The sequence below is a fragment of the Podarcis tiliguerta genome (genome assembly GCF_965153285.1).
Source record: "Podarcis tiliguerta genome assembly, chromosome: 17".
Lineage (NCBI taxonomy): Eukaryota > Metazoa > Chordata > Lepidosauria > Squamata > Lacertidae > Podarcis > Podarcis tiliguerta.
This window is the reverse complement of record NC_139550.1, coordinates 29,994,140-30,014,792: the sequence shown is the minus strand read 5'-3', so window position 1 is coordinate 30,014,792 and position 20,653 is coordinate 29,994,140. Positions and strand designations below refer to the sequence as shown.

General features: G+C 46.6%; 1 protein-coding gene across 1 annotated transcript; it reads right to left on the bottom strand.

Annotated features, from left to right (window-relative positions):
• Positions 1–12,178, bottom strand: LOC310667647 (beta-1,3-galactosyltransferase 1-like). The gene is made up of 2 exons (XM_083420444.1): positions 11,922–12,178; positions 1–2,266 (listed from the first exon to the last, which is right to left on the bottom strand). The coding sequence occupies exon 2, from the start codon at positions 2,177–2,179 to the stop codon at positions 1,055–1,057; it is 1,125 nt and encodes a 374-aa protein (XP_083276570.1). The 5' UTR covers positions 2,180–2,266; positions 11,922–12,178; the 3' UTR covers positions 1–1,054.
• Positions 12,179–20,653: the final 8,475 nt, after the last annotated feature.

Here is a 20,653-nt window from a genome sequence, read left to right as displayed (position 1 = left end):
TTCTTGCGAGAAAAATACGGCACTTTTTCTGAATGCTCTGCCCTGGTTGAGGATTTACCTTTCCCCTCCTTTTCAACCTTATCTCATCCTTCAAAGAGAACAGGGAATGGCTGGGTTAACGTCTTTATGGTGATTCATGTATAAATAATGCTGCGTTGTGTCTTGGGAGAAGCTCTTTGAAAACAGTGTATGTGTGTGTGCATATATATATATATATATATATATATATATATATGAAAAAGCAACAGAAGATGACAAATAAGTCTTTTGCACAACTGGCAACAACCCAAAGAAGCAGGTCCTATGTGGAGTATGGCTTCCTACTGTGAAGGAAACTTCTACTGATCTGCTTTAAATTATTCTAAAGATGACCAGGCTGCACTTCAACATGTTGGAAAAGGTGAACTCTGCATTGCCCTAGTGTAGGGTTTGCAGACACAAAAAATGTTTCAGTTGCCATATTTCAAGAGGTAAACATACAGAACTGTTTGCACACACAAAAATTATATATATTTAAAAACCCAAAATCCTGAACAATTGCTTTAAAATGTAAAGTTCCCCCTGGATGGGCATGTAGGACCCCAAAAAGAGGATATTTCCGGGAAATCCTGGGTATATGGCAACCCTATGCCTAGTGCCACACCTGCATGGCCTGAGGGTTGCTCTCTTCCAGTAGGTGAGGTGGTGGCTGTGATGATCTCAAAACTCTGAGGTTGTCAATTTGGCACATTAGTAGCACAGTGGTCAGTTCAGAGCAGACCAAACAAGCTGCTATGGGAAGCTGCAGAGATTCTATGGGGAGGAGAGCCGTATGAATGGGAACGAACCACACGGCACGATGAGCATGTTATGTGGGGCCAGCTCGCTTCTGAGGGCATAAATACCGATTTCGACAAGCACAGAATCTCCCTTCTTCTCTGAGCCATCCTTCCCTTTCCTCATTGCAATTTGTTGGCATGGATTTGTCCATTGTACAGGAACATGCCCGCATGTTGCCGGTCCTCTATGCCAACTTCTCCACAAGAGGCTGTGTGTCTGTTCACCTCCCTCCCTCTTAACTCTTGCAAGTCTGGTTCTGGTCCCGAAAGCCAGGCCAAATCTGCAGCAGCTCCTCTGGCCCGTAGTGATGCACCACCACCAGCTTGGAGAACTTGCACTTCTCATACTTGACTTTGTACACGTTGAAGAGACCCCAGTCGCTGTTTGTCACACTGATGCCCAGCTCATACAGGCAGATTCCCATGAAGGCATCTTCCATGTTAATGACCCTGATGGTCTTTGCTACCTGATAGATCTTCTTGGCCAGATCCCCAGAGAACACATACCCTGGGCCTGCGCAGTAGGGCGGGTAGGTCTCATTGGGGTACACCGCCCGTGGCACATACCACTTGTAGGCCTTGTCACGCAGTGGCTTTGTTTTCCAGTAGATGTACCCTGTCATGTAGTTCTTCTTGGGTGGCAGGTGAGGCTGTAGCAGGTGGGACACCATGAAGTTCACATTGAGAAAGATGTCACTGTCTGCCTTCACCACATAGGTGGCATTGGGGCAGAACTTGCTTATCCACTCCATGCCCATCAGAGTCTTCAGGGTGAGGTTGTTGTAGGTATCCAGGAAGTCCTGCTGAATAATGTCTTTGTGGATGGAACTCTCCTCTTCCAAAAGGGCCTGGAGCGGGTGTCCAAATTTTGGGTGGACACCCGTCAGAAAGAGACGAAGAATGGAAACCCCAGGCACCGAGCTCTCATTGCCCCACGTCTGCCGGATGGCCTGCCTTGTGGCAAAATCCTGGGGCTCAGTTATCACCAGCAGGATCAAGAAAGGGCTCCTCTCCTGGCATTTCTTTGGCTCGTTGAGAAGGAACTTATAATCAGTGGAATAGACAACCTCTAAGGGATGCCGCTTGGCCACTGGTGGTGGTGGTAAAATCAGACCAGAGGGCTTGGTCTCCTTTGTCCTCTCCAGTGCAGATTCCCATTCAAACACCATGGCACTTTTACGATCGCCTGCGGAATCTGGACCACCCTTGAACTTGATGTCGGGCGGTGAAGAAAGCGTCTCAAGAGACTCCCATTCATTCTTCGCAACAAGTAGGAAAAGGAAAGCAGAGCAGGAAATGAAGAGGACCACGGTGGGCAAATTCTGCAGCTTGGTCATGAACATCTTCCTGGCACCTTCCATACTTTTGGTGGGCAGGAGGAAGGCGCTTGCAGACTACGTGGGTGGGGGAGAGATCCTGGCCAGCTCTATCCTGTTTCCAAAAGCAACCTGCAAAAGAGAAGCCCAGTGAAAGGGAGTTGAATTCTGTTCTGTGTGTGTGTGTGTGTGTGTGTGTGTCTGTGTGTCTCTGTGTGTGTGCGCGCGCGCGCACACACAAGGGGAGCTTTGGGGATCAGGCTGGGCGCACGGAGAATCAGTCTGCCAACTGCCGACACACTCAAAACCTGCTCATAACATCTGCCTTCTTGCCCTTGCAATCTGTTTCTGGAAGGAAAATATACACTCTCAGGGATTGGCATTATTCACTCAACCCATCTATTTACAGATCCATTGGAATCCGAATAAAGTGTTATATGAGTTTGTGGGTGTCAGACTCCTGAACTCCTGGATCCAGTAAGTGTTAAACTAGAAGCCAGACCAGCTTCCTGATGAGGTAATCACCTGGGTGATGAGCCATTAAAGGAAAAGAAAGGGAAGGGGCTCTGTCTGAGACAGCAAATGGGTGGGGCCCCTCCCCCAGCCTCCCCCAGCTAGAAAGACAAAGTCAAAGTTTGGAGGACTGTGGTGTGAACTAGAGGAAAAGCTGCAGGCTGGAAAGGCACGGAGGCAGAGCATGATGTTTGATTTCTGCTGGGATCCACAGCTGGGGCTACGGGAGAAACAATAACTTATTGAGGTGATTATGCTCCGGCCCTCTCCATCATAGGCTCAGGTTGTATATATGTATGTGTCAATCAACTATGTAAAGACCACACAGTCTCCACTGTGCCTCACTTCCAAAAGGAAACACAAGTTCTGGGTAAAGTGCCCAGCTGGGTGTGTGCCAGGGTGTCTGGTAAGCTGAAAAGCTTGCACTGATGGAACAATTGCCATTGTGCTACATGGAATTCCTCCCTGTATTAGGCCAAATTAGGCCATAAAAAAGTTAGAATGCACCGAAAGAGCAGCAGCACAAACAAAAATTCAGCAGGTGCAGGAGGCAAATTGAGCAATACCGGTAGTCTCAACACGTTTAGAGCGCTAAGTTATTCTTCTGAAACAGGAATAGCTTACATGGTGTACATGTGATGCTAAAATGGCAAACTTTATACATGTTTGGTGGAATTGTTTAATGATTGCTAAATTCTATCTCAGAATCTTATGACAGCGTTTGTGTCTCTCTCAGAGGATGGGTTGGATCCAACCTTAGTAATACTCAGAGTAGACTCATTTAAATTAATGGACGTAACTATCTTAGGCCCATTCATTTCAGTGGATATACTCTATGTTGAACTTTGTTGAACACAACCATAATGTTGTTGAAATTTATAGGGAGAAGGAGCTCTGTTTTGGGTATGTTGTTGTTGGTTAAGCTATAAACCGCAGTTGTACAAGAGAGTATGGCATATTGCCCTTATGGAAAATTTGACTCACAAATGAAGGCTGGGAAGAACAAAGAACAAAGATACCTTTGTGGGAGACTGGTGGTGCTTCATTTCAATTTAAGAGTTTTCCAGAAAACCAAAGATCAATTCCGAAGGTTTATACTAACTTAATAATAATAATAATGTGTTTTACAGATGTGTATAAGTTGGATGTATGGGTTGTTAGGGCAGGGGTAGTACCACGTCATGATCCTTCTGGAATAGTTTGTCCACCATTGGTCCCCACCCTGCATTCAGGGTGGGTTCCTAGAAGCTATCAGCCTGCGACAGCAGCCACACCCCAGGAAAATACTTTGATTGCTGGCTAAACCAGGTGAGGGTTGTTGATGGGTCTCAAACCCTCGGTGACTTAAGTACTTTCCTTGCATGTGAAGACAGGCAGCCCATCTAGGAGAAGGAAAACTCTGATCCTAAACTTCCTCTGCATTGTGGGATATCTTCAGGAGTAGAAAAGGCTAAAGAGTAAACCCTATACAAATCCTAAGTGTAGTCCCTAAGGTGGTTGGATGGTGCCTTGTATGTCTCCTTCCGGCAACCGTGGTGTGTGTATGTATGGGAATACAGGTTTCCATAATGTATTTTGGGGAGTCTCTGGGGAAATTTTAAAAAAGCAGAGGGGAACTATTAACTACAAAGCCCTGATAACAAAAGAATATGCCCTTTTACCCTTCAGTGGCTAATTAAGAGTATTTGCAAGCATAAGTAAATTAATTTACATGACAAAATTTACTGAAGGGTTCGACGAGTACAAATCTCAAATTTAACCTGGGCCAAAGTGACTCTGGAATGTAAAAAGGAGAGTGCGTGTGCGCGCACCAATATTAGTATTTGTTCTCTTTGTTCTCTTATCACGTCCAGTATCTTTATCTCAGTAGTATAAGATAAGTATAAAAGGTCTGTTGCACTGCTGCCATCACCTTTTCGCTAAAGGGTAAGTGCAATGTTCATGGTGCAACGACTGACTCAGCAACCACAGGATCCTGGAGTTCTGAGCCAGGATCCTGGAACACCAGAGAAGCTGAAGCAGCTGCAGAATCTTTGACCTCTCCTGCCCTGCAGTTACAGGAAACCAAGATTCCAGCAGAAGGTCAGGTGGGGACAGATGCTTTTCTTCTTTTTCCCGTCACTTACTCAGTCTCCATTGATAAGCACTTTGCCTGCTGATGGCAAGCTGCAATCACAATAGCAGCGGTCTGGTATTTCCTCAAGGAAAATGAATGACCCTGGAGGAAAGTGACCAGCCCAAGATAACATCGTCATAGGTATTTACCCAAGGAAGAGAAAGACACCTATAGGGTAAAGGTCTGGAATTTGGTGATAAAGAATTTAAGAATGAATGAAAACCACAAATCAGTCATGGTTATGCAGAAATTGTGTACAGTGGATCACTGCCAATGTCACTTACAGGAGCCACGTAATAGGTCTACGCATGGCAGGGCAAGAGGAAAGGAAGCCCAGAGGGGACTTTAAGCAAACTGGAACTGGTGCCTATCCGGTTCTGTCCCTCTGCACAAACATGGAATGCCCCCCTCCAAGCACAATTCAAAGTGTTGGTGCTGACCTTTGAAGCCCTAAACCGCCTCGGCCCAGTATACCTGAAGTAGCGTCTCCACCCCCATCATTCAGCCCAGACACTGAGGTCCAGCGCCAAGGGCCTTCTGGCGGTTCCCTCACTTTGATAAGTGAAGCTACAGGGAACCAGGCAGAGGACCTTCTCAGTAGTGGCACCCACCCTGTGGAACGCCCTCCCATCAGATGTCAAGGAAATAACAACTATCTGACTTATTTAGAAGACATTTGAAGGCAGCTCTGTTTAGGGAAGTTTTTAATGTTTTATCGTGTTTTTAATATGCGTGGGGTATAAATAATAAATTATTAATATTATTATTATTATTATAGATGAAAGAGCCATCTGGAGATGGAGGGACATAACCCAAGATCTCTTCTTGTACAATTGTTCTCTTGACATACACCTTCTGATTGGCAATAGTACCATTCTTAATTCCACTGGCACCGGCAGAGCCTGAAAATGTATTAGCGCAGTGGTTCTACCATCGTTGTGCTGGTGGAGCCCCTTTGTTGGTGGCTCAAAGGGGTGGAGGTGGAGACATGGTGGGGTTGGAGCAGAGCATGGCCACGGAGTTATGCTTGCTCAGAATGTGCTCCCTCCCCCTACCTTGTTGGGGTAAAGCTACAAAAGGTCTGGTACCCGTTGGAACATTCCCTTTGAAATCAATGGGCTGCTCTCCTCTCCATCTCCATTGGAGGACAGGAGTCGAACTAACGCGAGCACCAATCACGGCACAGCGCCAGGGACGTAGAAGACCAACCAGGGGACACAGGAATTGATGACCTCGGGAGAGGGGAGGCTATGCCACTTTGCCTCAGAACCCACAGGAACTCAAGTGGACAGGCACCTTGAAGAAGAGCCAAGGCAACAACAAAATAGGCGAGGGGGTGGGGGGGAATAACACTTGGCTTCTTCTTCTTCTTGGCTTCTCCAAACCACTGCAGCTCTGTTTAAGTATGTTGCAGGCAGAGGTGCCTGCTAAGAACCTTGACTCTACTGCTGCAAATGAGGATTCCTACACATTTGTGACTCCTCTTAGAACTGCACCTAGGGAAACACCATTGGAACCAAGTGACTACTCTTCCCAGATTGGTCAAGCCAGGAGAGTAGCCATCCCTAGTAAACCCAATATAAACCAAAGGGGATCCTCCACTAGAGGGCCTTTAACCTTCATATGTCCTAGTTGGCAAGGGAAGGATCCTGTCTCACTCTGGAATTATATTCGTCCTGGAGGAAGGACATGCATCTATCCCACTATTTAAGAGCACCAACTATAGTAATAATAATAATAATAATAATAATAATAATAATAATAATAATTTATTATTTATACCCTGCCCATCTGGCTGGGTTTCCCCAGCCACTCTGGGCGGCTTCCAAAAGAATATTAAAATACTGTGATACATCAAACATTAAAAGCTTCCCTAAACAGGGCTGCCTTCAGATGTCTTCTAAAAGTCTGGTAATTGTTGTTCTCTTTGACATCTGGTAGGAGGGCGTTCCACAGGGAGGGCGCCACCACCGAGAAGGCCCTCTGCCTGGTTTCCTGTAACTTGGCTTCTCGCAGTGAGGGAACCACCAGGAGGCCCTCGGTGCTGGACCTCAGTGTCCAGGCAGAACGATGGGGGTGGAGACGCTCCTTCAGGTATACTGGACCGAGGTCGTTTAGGGCTTTATAGATGGAAGCAAAGAGTCCCTGGCCTAGATTTGGGGGAGGATATTTAAACCGTTGCATGTAAAACCTGTTCCCAAAACCAAACAGGTACAGGCATTTTCATGCGGTCCAGTTAAAATAATAGAAGCACGGAGCTGGAAGGGACCACAAGGGTCATCTAGTCCAATCTTTTTGCCCAGCGTGGGGCTCAAACCCACAACCTTGAGACTGGTTCAGCATCCCTACCCACTGGCTGCACAAAACTGCCTGTATTCTCTCACTTGACACCTGCTTGGTTTTCCTGATCAACATCATTTCCCCAAGCACCCCTTTCCTTGACCTGCTTTTCCTCTGGTTGGGACCCAGAAGCCACCATAAAAAAGCAGCTGGGCAATGGTAGCTTTTATGGGGAAAGGGAAGGTAGGCATGGTTCATCACTCCCTTCTTGCCCAATGCTTTCCCCCTTTCATTTGCCCCGTTTGCGCTATACGTGTTTGGCGTGGCCTGTGATCTGACCCGTGGCATTGATCATCTAGCCTGGCACCCACCCACCTGGGCAGAGGAGAGAGAAGAGAAGATGTGGAGAAGGGGTCAAACTGGCTACCATATGCTTCACTTTGGGCTGCCCAGAATAATCAGCCAGGAGGTTTATATGGGCAACAGGAGCCCTAGATTCTCTGGTATCTGACTTCTGGTTCAATTCGCATTGCTGGACTGGCCAACGATAGGGCCAGGAGGTACCTCAGAGTTACCATCTTGCCCCATTCTTCTTTCCCATTAAGCTGGATCTCAGGAACTGTAGGCTTTTATTATTTCAAAGGGAAAGCAGTCATGATCCTTTCCACCTCTACAGTTCTCTGAGACTATTATTCTACTGCAGCCTCTGAGGCCTTTTTGCAAAGTGCACAGCCTAAGCAAATCAAGTCTGAAGAAAACATCCTCTGTTCCCTCTTAGGACTATTGCCTAGTCAGATCTGACGGTCTCAAATTTCCGCAGTGCCCTGCGTGATGCCAGTTTGGTGTCCCCTGCTTCTCGAGGCTCCATGCCCAGGGTGGCTGAACTCCTAAATCTGCCACTGGCCTAGTAACAGTTCAACCACACACACACCCTTTCCCTTTTCGTTTTGGTTAACATCCACCCTGAAGAAGAATTCTGATGAACTTGGAAGCTTGCTCATTACTTTCAATCCATCTTAATAAAGGAACTTTGCTGCTGTCGCTCTTTGGATTTTATCTCGTGGGCCGCCATGGACCAATAGGTGTGCCTGTATTGCTCTCAGATTCACATTCCCCTTCTCTGGTTCTGTTCTTCATGTTATTTGTTTAAAAGGATCTCATCTTGCTTTAGAAACTTGTTCACCCTATTGTTAAATACAGTTTTTGATAAACGATTTCCTTATCGGTCTTAATTACTTGTGAGCATTTTGCTGAGATTTTTTTTTGCTGCCTTTGCCCTTTTCCACACTTCAGTCCTGGCTCCAGTACATCTTGAGCTAGCTGGCTTGCCTTTACTGCAGAAGAAGCAACAGCTGGACAACAAATCTAAGCCGACAACCACCTGCCCCATCAAGCCTCATTGTATTTCCCTTCCGTTGCTGCAGCTTTCTGCTGAATGTCGAGAAATGGTCCAGGCATACCTATTGTGCTTGTTTCGGGTGGTCCCACCTTGCACTGAAGCAGAATGGTGAAAAATCTGATTTTAGCCAAGTAACAGAGTAGGAGCAGGGAGCCCCGGAATGAAATCTCTGCACGTATTTCAGAAAGTGAAAATCCGGACACAAAAGTTGTTGAGTTGTTGAGCCACTTCTGATAGGGGTTGCCATATGTCCAGATTTCCCTGGACATTTCAGGGATTTCAGCCAGGACGCTGTCCCCGACAGCTGAATTCCCGATATGTGCAGAAACCCTCCCTAGCACAAGCCTCACACCCTCTGAGTTAGGGAACAAGGTGGAATCACTCGCTTTCCCCCCTTTCCTTCCCTGTTTGTGTGCCTGCAAGGGCAAACTTTATTATTATTATTATTATTATTATTATTATTATTAAATATAGCTGCCTTGTGGAACATCTCTTCTGCACAAGTGAGCTGTTTTAAAAATTATTTTTAAAATTCCAGGAACCTGCATCCTTCTCTATTGGCCAACAGAAGCAAAATGCAAAGGGTGTGTGTGTGTGTGTGTGTGTGTGTGTGTGTAGGGATAGATAGGACCACAGAAATGGCACCAAAACCCACCCCCACAATGCGATTTTTGTATTGGGTTTACTTCCCATTTTTGGATTTTCCCTGTTGAAAATCCATTGGCTGCCAGTTGGGTGGGGGAAATGTCATGTGCACGGCACCCAAAATATCAAGGCATGTGCCGCACCACACTAAACTCCCTTGTGGACGAGCCTCTCATGAAAGGTATAAGAAAGCAATGACACCCTCTAAAATGTTGAGCCTCTTAACACCTGACATCTTGGTTCCCCTCCTCTAATATTAGGAACCCAAGTTCTTTCAGAACTTGCCTCTATGCATCCCTGGCTCAATAAACAGGCTTGACATGATTATCTGAAAGGTACCCACCTGTGTGTCGCTTAGCAATAAAAGGAGCACTCGGGGCCTCCATTTTTAGCACTGCCTTTCAAGGGATCACTAACTATGGCACCTTCCATCATAAATTGAAAAAAACAGTTTAACGGTATGAGGAAGGGATTAGCAGAAAGAAACTGAATACTAGGAGTTCAAAGCTAGGGTGGTCATTTGAAAAGGGTTACAGGAAGAAAGGTTCAGTGACATTACTTTTTTAAAAAATAGACTCGTAAACCATTCTACAAAGGAAAGAGCGGGGTTGTTGTTTTTTAACAATGAAGATACAGGAGCAAGTGTTTTGAAAAGAGGCTCTATTGTTCTTCCAAAGTTAACTTTAGCTGCAGTGGTGTAGCAGCGTTTGCTGGTGCCCGGGGCCACGGAGGATGAATGGAGCCTATTGTGCCAGCCCAGCCCTCACCAGCAGCACCAAGTGGGACTGTGCTGCACTGCCTGCCTGCCTGTGCAGGGGTAAGCCCAGCTGGTCGATGCAGCCCTTGATGGGCAAATTCCCCTGGGCAAATTCCCCTGATGCCCGTAGAGAGGAGTGCCAGACCAGGCCACTCTGGGGTCACCCCTTGCCCGCCTCCCTATGTCCATGCCTGTGCCAGCTCACTGTCCAAACAAGGAGTGGGTGAGCACTAGCCAGGCAGCCATTCAGTGAGGGGGCCAGGGATGTGACAGTGAGACCATCCTGGAATTAGGAGCCCAGAGACCCCCAGCAGCAGGCAGGGTGAGACAGGGATCCCTGAATGGAGATGCCTGGTTTGTGCCCCCTCAAAATTGTGCTGCCAGGGCCATGCCCCCCAGCCTCCCCCCACACTACACCTCTGTTTAGCTGACCAGGCTCTTAAAATGTATCAGCATCGCCAGTTGCTATTGATATTTCTTTGCCCGAATCCCAGTGGCGTAGCATGGGTTGTCAGCACCCGGGGCAAGGCAAGTAATTTGCGCCCCCTAACCCGGGGCAAGGCAAGTAATTTGCGCCCCCCGCTGCACTGTCCCTCCCCCACATAGTCCCTCGCTCTCTCTCCGCACCGCACCGCACGCCTGGCACCCTCCCCTCCACAGTGGGCGGCGACCCGGCGGCTTGGATCGGATTCGCACAGCCAGCACTGCAGTGAGAGAGAGTGAGTGAGCCAGGTAGGGGCAGAGAGCTGCGAGTGCGAGCGCCACCCCCCAGATGTTGCGCCCGGTGCGGCCGGGCCCCCCTGCACCCCCCACGCTACGCCATTGCCGAATCCTACACACCACCTGACCCTTCTTACTGCTTCCATCGTGTGGCATCCCCGCACCATAGGACCCTTTCCTTCTGGGTCCTGCAGTTTGCACTGTTGTGTTTTGCACATGAGAGGGAGAAGGAAGACACAACAGTCAGCACTTCAGGGAGTGGAAAAGCCTAGCTTGGTCCCCGGCTTCCATCTATTTGCAGCTTTCCCCTGTGCATACTTTTACACTGTGAGCTCCTTGGGGCAGGTATCTTTGCATTTGCTTCTTATGCACCATGAATTCATTAACAGCCCCCCCCCCCCCCAAGTTACTAGGTCACATAATAAACACATAAATTGCTAGGCTAGCTTTTTACTTGGAGGGGAGCAGGACAAATGAAGCATTTCATCCCATCTGTACCAAACCTGAGTAAAAATGTGGTAAGCAACCAGGACAGGGTTGCCATACACCCAGAATTTCCAGGACATACCTGGAATACTGCAGTTGGAAGCAGTGTCCGGGCAGAAATTTAAAATTTGGACGTATGACAAGCCACGTCAGCAGTGTCGTTTTTGGCGATTTTGCTTTAAAAAATCTCAAAAATGCCATTTTTTTGCAATTTTGCCAAAAAGCTCAACAAACAACTTCCCCTCAACAAAAATTCAGCAGCTGCCCCCACCCCCAAAAATTCAACAACTGCCGCCCCCCAAAGCCACTTCAGCAACTTTTGTGTCCTGATTTTCACTGTTTGAAATATGGTAACCTTAGACTAGGTCTCCTCCAGAGACAGTATAAAAACACAAGGGGCTGCCATATGAGAGACAGAGTGATCAGCCAGCCCCCAGCAGTCATTTGTGTTTTTCATTTGGTTTTCTAATAACTTTATTTACTTTCTGTATGGTAAGGTTGTAAAGGGTGTCTTTTTCCTTTTTCCTTTGTTCTCTCTATTTCTGTAATAATTCAATAATTATTTTTTTAAAAAACCCCAGAAAAAAACCACAAGGGGCTGCCACATGAGAGAGTGTTCAGCCCCCAGTAGCCCCCAACTCACTCACCTGCATACATCTCCTTGTCACCTTTGGTGACCAAGAAAATGGTTTAATAAATACAAGCCTGCTCTATGAAACACCTTTGCCATCATCAATTTCAAGGAAATCTCATTCAGTGCTCCAGGTATTTGTTCTCTCCCTCCTTGAGGGACCTCTTAGTGGTGCCTTTCTACCCCTCTCCCATTCTCTTCTCTCAGGTGCCTTTTGCCGCATCTCAGGTGAGCACTTACCTGCCCAAGGTGCTGTTCACTCAAGGTTGCCGCCTGCCTTTGACAGAATACTCTGGCTGCATGTCAGCTGCAATTTACGTTTCCCCGGGGAGGGTGTGGCACAAGAGGAAGGGACAATGCCCACGTCATGCAGCTAAAACAGAGGGGAGGGAGCAGGGACTCTGCTTCCAGGAGAGTCTTTTTTCCAGGACCATTGAAGCACCTGGAAAGACTCACCACCTGCATGCCAATCCCATGCTGAATCTCACACACACACCAAAAAAAGAAGAACATGCCCCTCAGAACCCAAAGCCAAATACAAGAACAAGATGAAAGGGATAAATTTATTTTATATAAATGTATTTTATATAAAGGGACACGGGTGGCCCTGCGGTCTAAACCACAGAGCCTAGGGCTTGCCGATCAGAAGGTTGGCAGTTCGAATCCCCGCGATGGGGTGAGCTCCCGTTGCTCGGTCCCAGCTCCTGGCAACCAGTTTGAAAGCACGTCAAAGCGCAAGTAGATAAATAGGTACCACTCCGGCAGGAAGGCAAATGGCGTTTCTGTGCGCTGCTCTGGTTTCACCAGAAGCGGCTTAGTCATGCTAGCCACATGACCCGGAAGCTGGCTGCGGACAAACACCAGCTCCCTCAGCCTATAGAGCGAGATGAGTGCACAACCCCAGAGTTGTCCGTGACTGGACCTAACGGTCTCCTTGGCTCAGGGGTCGCATAACTCCATACCCTCCAACATTTCTCTGATGAAAATAGGGATGTCTTAAGGAAAAGCGGGAGATTACGGGATCAAATCAGAAACCGGGATGGCTTCTGTAAATCTGGGACTGTCCCTGGAAAATATGGACATAGCTGAGGGTCTGCATAATGCTGTATCCCACAGCAATCATAATATGAAATATACATTCCAAACAAGTTGTGCTTGAAAAGACCAGGATAGGTAACAGAACTGGAGGTGCCCATTACCCAGCAGCAAAACAAATATGACATTATCCAAGCAATGAAAATTTCCCATGAAAATCAAGGGGCTATTCTGCCTGAAGCAAAGGGCAAGAAGATGCCATCTTCCACTTCATGTATAAAAGCTCAGCAGACCACTGAATCTGATTTAAACATCCTCCATTGCACCTTGAGGTCAGTGGCCTAGTTTAGCGGGTGCAGGACAGGCTGCCCAGCGTAGAGACACAGAGAACTTTCTCTACTGACAGACCCTCCATATTTCCCGCCCGAGGCAGCTGCCTCACTCTATCCTCATGGCAGGGCCGGCCTTGATTACTCTTGAGTCAGATGTGCAAAATACAACAAAGGGATAAATAAGCCCACCCATTTATTCCCTCCCCCCAGTAGATTTTATTAAAGCTTAAAGGAACATATACAACTGTTAATATCAACTTCAAAATAACTTTTTACAATGCAAAAAAGCATGAAAAACCCTAATCTAAATAAAAACAAAAATAAAGGAAGAAGAAAGAAAGAAAAGAGAGAGAGAGAAAGGGGGATACTGATTCTTCATCTGTCAGCTATATACGGTATATATAAAATATTCAAAACATGCGCTCCAAGGTAACCCACAACTATTCCACTTATAAAACAATATTTTATTCGGTCCACAAACCCAGATATCACAAATTCAAGCCCACCAACTTCCAGCTAGAATAAGATCTTTATAATGGGGAACTTTACTTCATAAAAAGTTTGTTGTGAACCAAATCCCTCCCCCCTCATTTAGGGCTTATTCTGGCTTGAAATCCATTGGGGCTCATCCGTACTTTCTTTTATCTGTCCTAAATCTTCCAACCTTCATCTTAACTGAACGTCCACAAGTTAAAGTGTTATTAGAGAGGGAGAAAAGGCTTTCTGAATCTGCTTTCTCTATGCTATGCATAATTTTTATAAACTGCTGGAAGGAGCGGGTCTACAGCTTGAGGGTACTTCTGAATTGGACCCTGTCATCCAGGAGCAGTCACAATTGGTAAAACTTGGAATAAAAAGGAAGAAACCTTGCAAGAATTGACATCTTCACTGTGGTGATGCATCCAAGGCATGAGAGATTTAGATTCCCCCTAGTTTTCAATTTCTTTTTGTTCCCCCAGAGCAACAAAACAAAATTTATTTTCTTTACAGATACACATGCCCAAATATTTTAGTTATCAAGGGGAACCGTTGACGCTAGCTAAGTTGCAAATCAGATTTTGCTTCATTCATCTTCAGATCAGCCACATTTCCATATCCCTCTAATTCTCCCCAAACTTCAGGCATCATTTCCTCTGGGTTAGACAATAAAAGCACAATTTCATGTGAGAACAAAGTGATCGTGTGGACTTTAACCTTGTATATCAACACTCCAAAACTTCACATTGTGTTTTATTTATGCTGTTAAGGGTTCAATGGAAAGAGCAGATAACAGTGGATAACCTTGCTTTATTCCTAGTCACCCTATTCATTTATACTTTAGCCAAAAAAGAAAAGAAAAAAAGTTCATACTGATGAAAAACTGTGTCAATAAACCACCTACCAATACGTATTACGTTTTACTATCAAAGCCTTTACACATTCAGCTCTGTTGCAGGTTGCAGCATAAGTCTCTATAGGACTGCTGCTCTTGCTGTATTCTTAAAGGGCAATATCCCTTATTAAAGTGGCTTCTTTCCAGAGCAATCAGACTGTTATGACCTTGGTGTGGGGATGTCGGCTCCATGGCAAGGCCCTCCTGACTCCTGGATCCAGCAAGTGTTAAAATCTAAGCCAGGCTCGCTTTCTGTGTTGAGGTTGATGAACCATTAAGGGAAACAAAGGAAAGTTGATCCGTGTGAGACAGGAAATGAGTGGGGCACCTTCTCTCAGCTGGCTTGTGGGAATGGGTGGTAGTTATGAAAAACTATGGTAAAAATGGCTTCCCGGGCCCAGAGACAAGCCTTGACTGGCTGGCCATTGCTCCGTCCCCTGGGATGTCTGCCGAGGCTACAGGGCTCCCAACTGGCCCTGGTTTGAATCAGCCAATTGGCGGTGGTCTGGGGGGAGGAGCCAGAGGCCAGATAAGGATGCTCCTGCCGACGAAGCCCTCACAGTCGTTTTTGGAGCATCACCCACCCAACCCTTGCTCTAATTGTTTATGGTTGTTGCAGGTTAATCTTTTGCTTTTCAGGTCTGCGGGCATTGCTGCAGTCGCACGATGGTTGCTGTTTCCTAGAGCCGGGAAGAAATTCCCCTGCTCTGCAGGCTTTGCCTTCCCCGTAGCAATTGTCACAACTTTGGTGGTTTTAGGCCTGGGGTAGTATTCTTTAGTCCATCAGCAGAATGGAGGAGTAGCGTGGTTGCGTGGCCATGTTAGCAGGGCCCCGTTAGAGAGGTTTTGCTGTGAGACACTGGCCATGAGTGCTTGGCGTATGGTCAAACTGAGGCGCTGGGAGATCTGGGGTTCTGTAGGAGCCTCTTTGAATGAGACACTGGGGTTCTGTTAAAGCCCTTGGCTCACAAAAGCTCCCTTTTGTTCATAAAAGACACAAACAGCCACGTTGCTGCTTTGTTGCTGGAGACACCGAAGATAAGATACAGTGGTACCTCAGGTTAAGTACTTAATTCGTTCCGGAGGTCCATACTTAACCTGAACCTGTTCTTAACCTGAAGCACCACTTCAGCTAATGGGGCCTCCCGCTGCTGCTGCACTGCCGGAGCACGATTTCTGTTCTCATCCTGAAGCAAAGTTCTTAACCTGAAGCAATATTTCTGGGTTAGCGGAGTCTGTAACCTGAAGCATATGTAACCTGAAGTGTATGTAACCCGAGGTACCACTGTAGTAAGATTCAGTTAGGAAGGACTGCAGAAGGACTGTGTCCAATGGGCATTCGCCAACAACCCTCTGCAGATGTTTGGGGCTTCCAATGGGACTATGTGTGTATTCTTTGTTTTGTAAACCCTATAAAAAGTCTTAGTGGACACCACCTGTGGTTCAGTGTCAGGGACGAACCAGAGGTTTCAAGTCCCCTGGGCAAGAAGTGGACGAGCTGTCCGAGGGGGAGGGAGAGAGTAAGGAGAGAGCAGTTGGAATAAGCCAAGAGCAGGAGGCAGAAAGGGATGGTGAGCCGGGATTTGTCATTTTATGAGTTGTTGGAAGGGCAAACGCAGGCCTCAGCAGAGATCTGAACTGAGTGACTCTGATGGATGATGCGATGTGCTAATAACCTGCTGTAAAAACTGTTAATAGACTATAAAAACGTCAAGAGGCTCCCGCGGTGATTGTGGTGAAGAGAGAAGCCCTCAACTCTGACATTCAGCTTTTATGAAATATCCCGCTAAATCAGTTAGTTTGCACAAACTAATAAATGATGTACTCTCCTCTCAGTCTCCTGTGTCTCATTGGCAAGATCCAGGAAGAGCAGGTTTTTACCTGCACTAAAACTCCCAGAACTGGAGAGGGCGTCAGCTGCATAAACATCCATTTTGCAGTGTCCTCCATATTGCCTACCTGCCCCTATTCAGCCTCAGTCCCCAGTTGGGGTCTGGGAGGGATACACGCCCAATGCCTAAGCCAAGGTTTCCTACCTCTGAAATTTAATAAAGTTGTGGCCTACTTTTAATTCCACAACTACTGGGTTGTGTCCTGTTTTATATGGGCCTGACTCCCGGGGGTGAGGGGTCCATAGCTGTCAACCTTCCCTTTTTTTGCGGGAAATTCCCTTATTCCAGAGCTGTTTCCCGCTGCTATCCCAGATTGTTAGACTGTCCCCAGGACAGGTGAGGCTGCTGATCCCTTATTTTCAAATTTGAAAGTTGACAGCTATGGAGGGGTCTGCAACTGGGCATGGAAAGTGGCAAGCTAGAGACAGAGGGTGAGAGCAATGCTTGATTTCTGTTTGAATGCAAGGCTGCTGCCATGGGAGAAACAAGACCTTTTGAGGGTATTAATACTGTGAACATCGCAGGCTCAGGTTGTATATATGTGTAAATAAATAATATATCCCAAAGAAACCACCGTCTCCTCTGTGCCTCTTTTCCACAAGGAAAGACAAACCTTAGGTAAGCATGCCTGGAATCCCTGGACTCTCACACTGCTCAGAGACCGGGGTGGCATGCAACAATATACAGTGGTGCCTCGCAAGACGAAATTAATTCATTCCGCGAGTCTCTTCGTCTAGCGGTTTTTTCGTCTTGCGAAGCAACCCTATTAGCGGCTTAGCGGATTAGCGCTATTAGTGGTTTAGCGGCTATTAGCGGCTATTAAAGGCTTAAGGGATTAGCGGATTAGCTGCTAAAAGGCTATTAGCGGCTTAGAAAAAGGGGGTGGGGAGCAGAAAAAAATCTCAAGACTCACAAGACATTTTCGTCTTGAGAAGCAAGCCCATAGGGAAATTCGTCCTGCGAAGCGCATCGAAAAACGGAAAACCCTTTCGTCTAGCGGGTTTTCCGTCTTGCGAGGCATTCATCTTGCGGGGCACCACTGTAGAATTGTAGAGTTGAAAGGGACCGCAAGGGTCTTCTAGTCTAACCCCCTGCAATGCTGGAATCTCAACTGATCTCAACAGATGGATATCCAATCTCTGCTTGAAAACCTCCAACGAAAGAGAGTCCACAACCTTTCCACTGTCAAACAGCTCTCACTGTCAGAAAGCTATTTCTGATGTTCCGGCGTAATCTCCTTTCTTGTAACTTGAAGCCATGGATTCGGGTCCTGCCCTCCAGAGCAGGAGAAAACAAGCTTGCTCCACCCTCCATGTGACAGCCTTTTAGATATTTGAAGGTGCCTATAATCTATCCTCTCAGTCTCCTGTTTTTCAGACCAAACATACCCAGCTCCTTCAACCATTCCTCATAAGGCTTGGTTTCTAGACCCTCCTCTGCACACGTCCCAGCTTGTCAACATCCTTCTTAAATTGTAGTGCTCAGAATTGAGCACAATATTCCAGGCATGGTTTGAACAAGGCAGAATAGAGTGCTATTATCACTTTATTTGATATACATCTGTTGATGCAGCTTCAGCTTTATTTATTTTTTTGCTGTTGCATCACACCATTGACTCATGTTAAGCTTGTAGTCCACTAAGACCCCTAGATACTTTTCATATGTACTGCTAGTAAGCCCGGTGTCCCCCATCTTATATTTGTGCATCTGTTTCTTCCTGCCTAAGCGCTGAATTTTACTTGAACTTTACTCGAATTGAAGTGCTGCTGAACAAAAGTATTTTATATGAGTACTGCAGCATTCCAAATATTTGCCCAGTAGTAGCAGTGCTACGTCATCTGCTAACATCATTTTGTAGACTTTACCCGTATCTCAAAACCACTGATATTCTTCAATGATATTAATAAGGAAACAGCACAGGCTGTAAGAGTTGGGAAAGTGAATGACGTTCCTGAACTCCGTGTTTGATTTAAAATAAACCTGAACCTATGCCAGGTTATTTCAGAGACGAAGCCATGCCAAAATGATTGCTTAACCAGGGAACAGCTGTCTTGTAAAAGTTTGGCACAGCAGCTTGACTCACTGCTTCAGTTGGGACACTGCCACAGAAGAACAGTTAACTCATGGGTAGGCAACCTAAGGCCCGGAGGCCAGATGCGGCCCAGGTAAAGGTAAAGGGACCCCTGACCATTAGTTCCAGTCATGGCCGACTCTGGGGTTGCGGCACTCATCTCGCTTTATTGGCCGAGGGAGCCAGCGTACAACTTCCAGGTCATGTGGCCAGCATGACTAAGCTGCTTCCGGCGAACCAGAGCAGCGCATGGAAACGCCGTTTACCTTCCCGCCGGAGTGGTACCTATTTATCTACTTGCACTTTTTGGCGTGCTTTTGAACTGCTAGGTTGGCAAGAGCAGAGACTGAGCAACGGGTACTCACCCCGTCGCGGGGATTTGAACCGCCGACCTTCTGATCGGCAAGTCCTAGGCTCTGTGGTTTAACCCACAGCGCCACCCACATCCCTATCGCCTTCTAAATCCAGCCCATGGATGGTCCAGGAATCAGTGTGTTTTTACATGAGTAGAATGTGTCCTTTTATTTAAAATGCATCTCTGGCTTATTTGTGGGGCATAGGAATTTGTTATTCCCCCCCCCCCAAAAAAAATAGTCCGCTCCCCACAAGGTCTGAGAGACAGTGGACGGGCCCCCTCCTGAAAAGGTTTGCTGACCCCTGAGTTAACTTTACATCAAATCTCTCCCCGCCCCCTTACTTTCAGTCCTTACTATAGTGCTACCAGTTGGGGGGGGGGGAGACTGGGCTACATGCCAAGATTCTTCTAACTCGGGTTCAGCAAGGGTGAAAATGTAAGGAAGGATCCAAATTCCTGGAATAACCAAGCTAGCTTCCTGGTGTAATAATGGCTATCTAAATATGGGATGTTAAGGTAAATAAAGGAAGTGGCTTGGTGCCAGAAGGCAGATGGGTGCCCCCCCACACCTCAATTTGTTGGTCGTTAGAAAGATAAGACAGATTTGAGAGTTGTGTGTCTGTGAGCAAGAAGCTGGAAGCAAAGCTGCAGTCTGGGAAGCCAGATTCAAATAGGGAGCCGTGTTGTTCTGACGCAGTCGAAATAAATTAAAAAAAATGTCCAGTAGCACCTTAGGTAAAGGTAAAGGGACCCCTGACCATTGGGTCCAGTCGTGACCAACTCTGGGGTTGCGGCGCTCATCTCGCTTTATTGGCTGAGGGAGCCGATGTACAGCTTCCGGGTCATGTGGGCAGCATGACTAGGCCGCTTCTGGCGAACCAGAGCAGTGCACGGAAACGCCTTCCCGCCGGAGCGGCACCTATTTATCTACTTGCACTTTGACGTGCTTTTGAACTGCTAGGTTGGCAGGAGCAGGGACCGAGCAACAGGAGCTTACCCCGTCACGGGGATTTGAACCGCCGACCTTCTGATCGGCAAGTCCTAGGCTCTGTGGTTTAACCCACAGCGCCACCCTTAGAGACCAACTAAGTTTGTTCTGTATAAGCTTTCGTGTGCATGTACACTTCTCCAGAAGCCAGAGAGAGAGCCATGCCCGATTTCTGTTGGAATCCAAAGCTGCAGCTAGGGGAGAAGCAAGACCCTTGTGAGGTATTAATGTTGTGAAGCCCTCTATCGTAGGTTCAGGTGGTATATATAAACCATATAGCATAAAGACACCACAGTCTCCACTGTGCCTCATTTCCAAAAGGAAACACGAACCCTAGAAAAGTGCCTGTACCCCTGGTATCTTGCACCGCTTGGAGTTAGGGGTGGCTTGCAACAATCTGTATCCCATGCTGGAAATAAAACAAATCCCTGGTTATCCATAGTCCTGAAAACAAAAAAAGAAAAAGGCTCCTGACAACATGAACACAAAAACCAAAGCATATTGCGTGTTCTTTAAATGGATGGTGTAATTTGGAAGTTTGCACCCACCATGCCAAATACTGGGTGAAGTCACACTAAAGTCACGTTTAGGTCCGACATCTTGTTTCAAAATGGGGTCTGAAGACCAAGCAGCGATGAAGACTGCCCCACCCCCGTCCACCCTCAGGCCAAATTTGTGTTGTTGTGTTTTTTTTTTATAATTTTTTTATTAGTGTTTTTACATAAAAAGAAAAAACAAAAAGAAAGAAAAGACAAAAAGACAAAAAGACAAAAAGAACAACACAGAAAAAACAAATAAAAACAATTCCATTTTCATAACTATTCCTTGCATTTACTTATTTCCCAGACTTCCCCACACCTCCCCTCACTGTATTCCAGTTCAAATATTTAATCAGCAAATTCCTTCCCTCTATCTTAACTTAGTCTT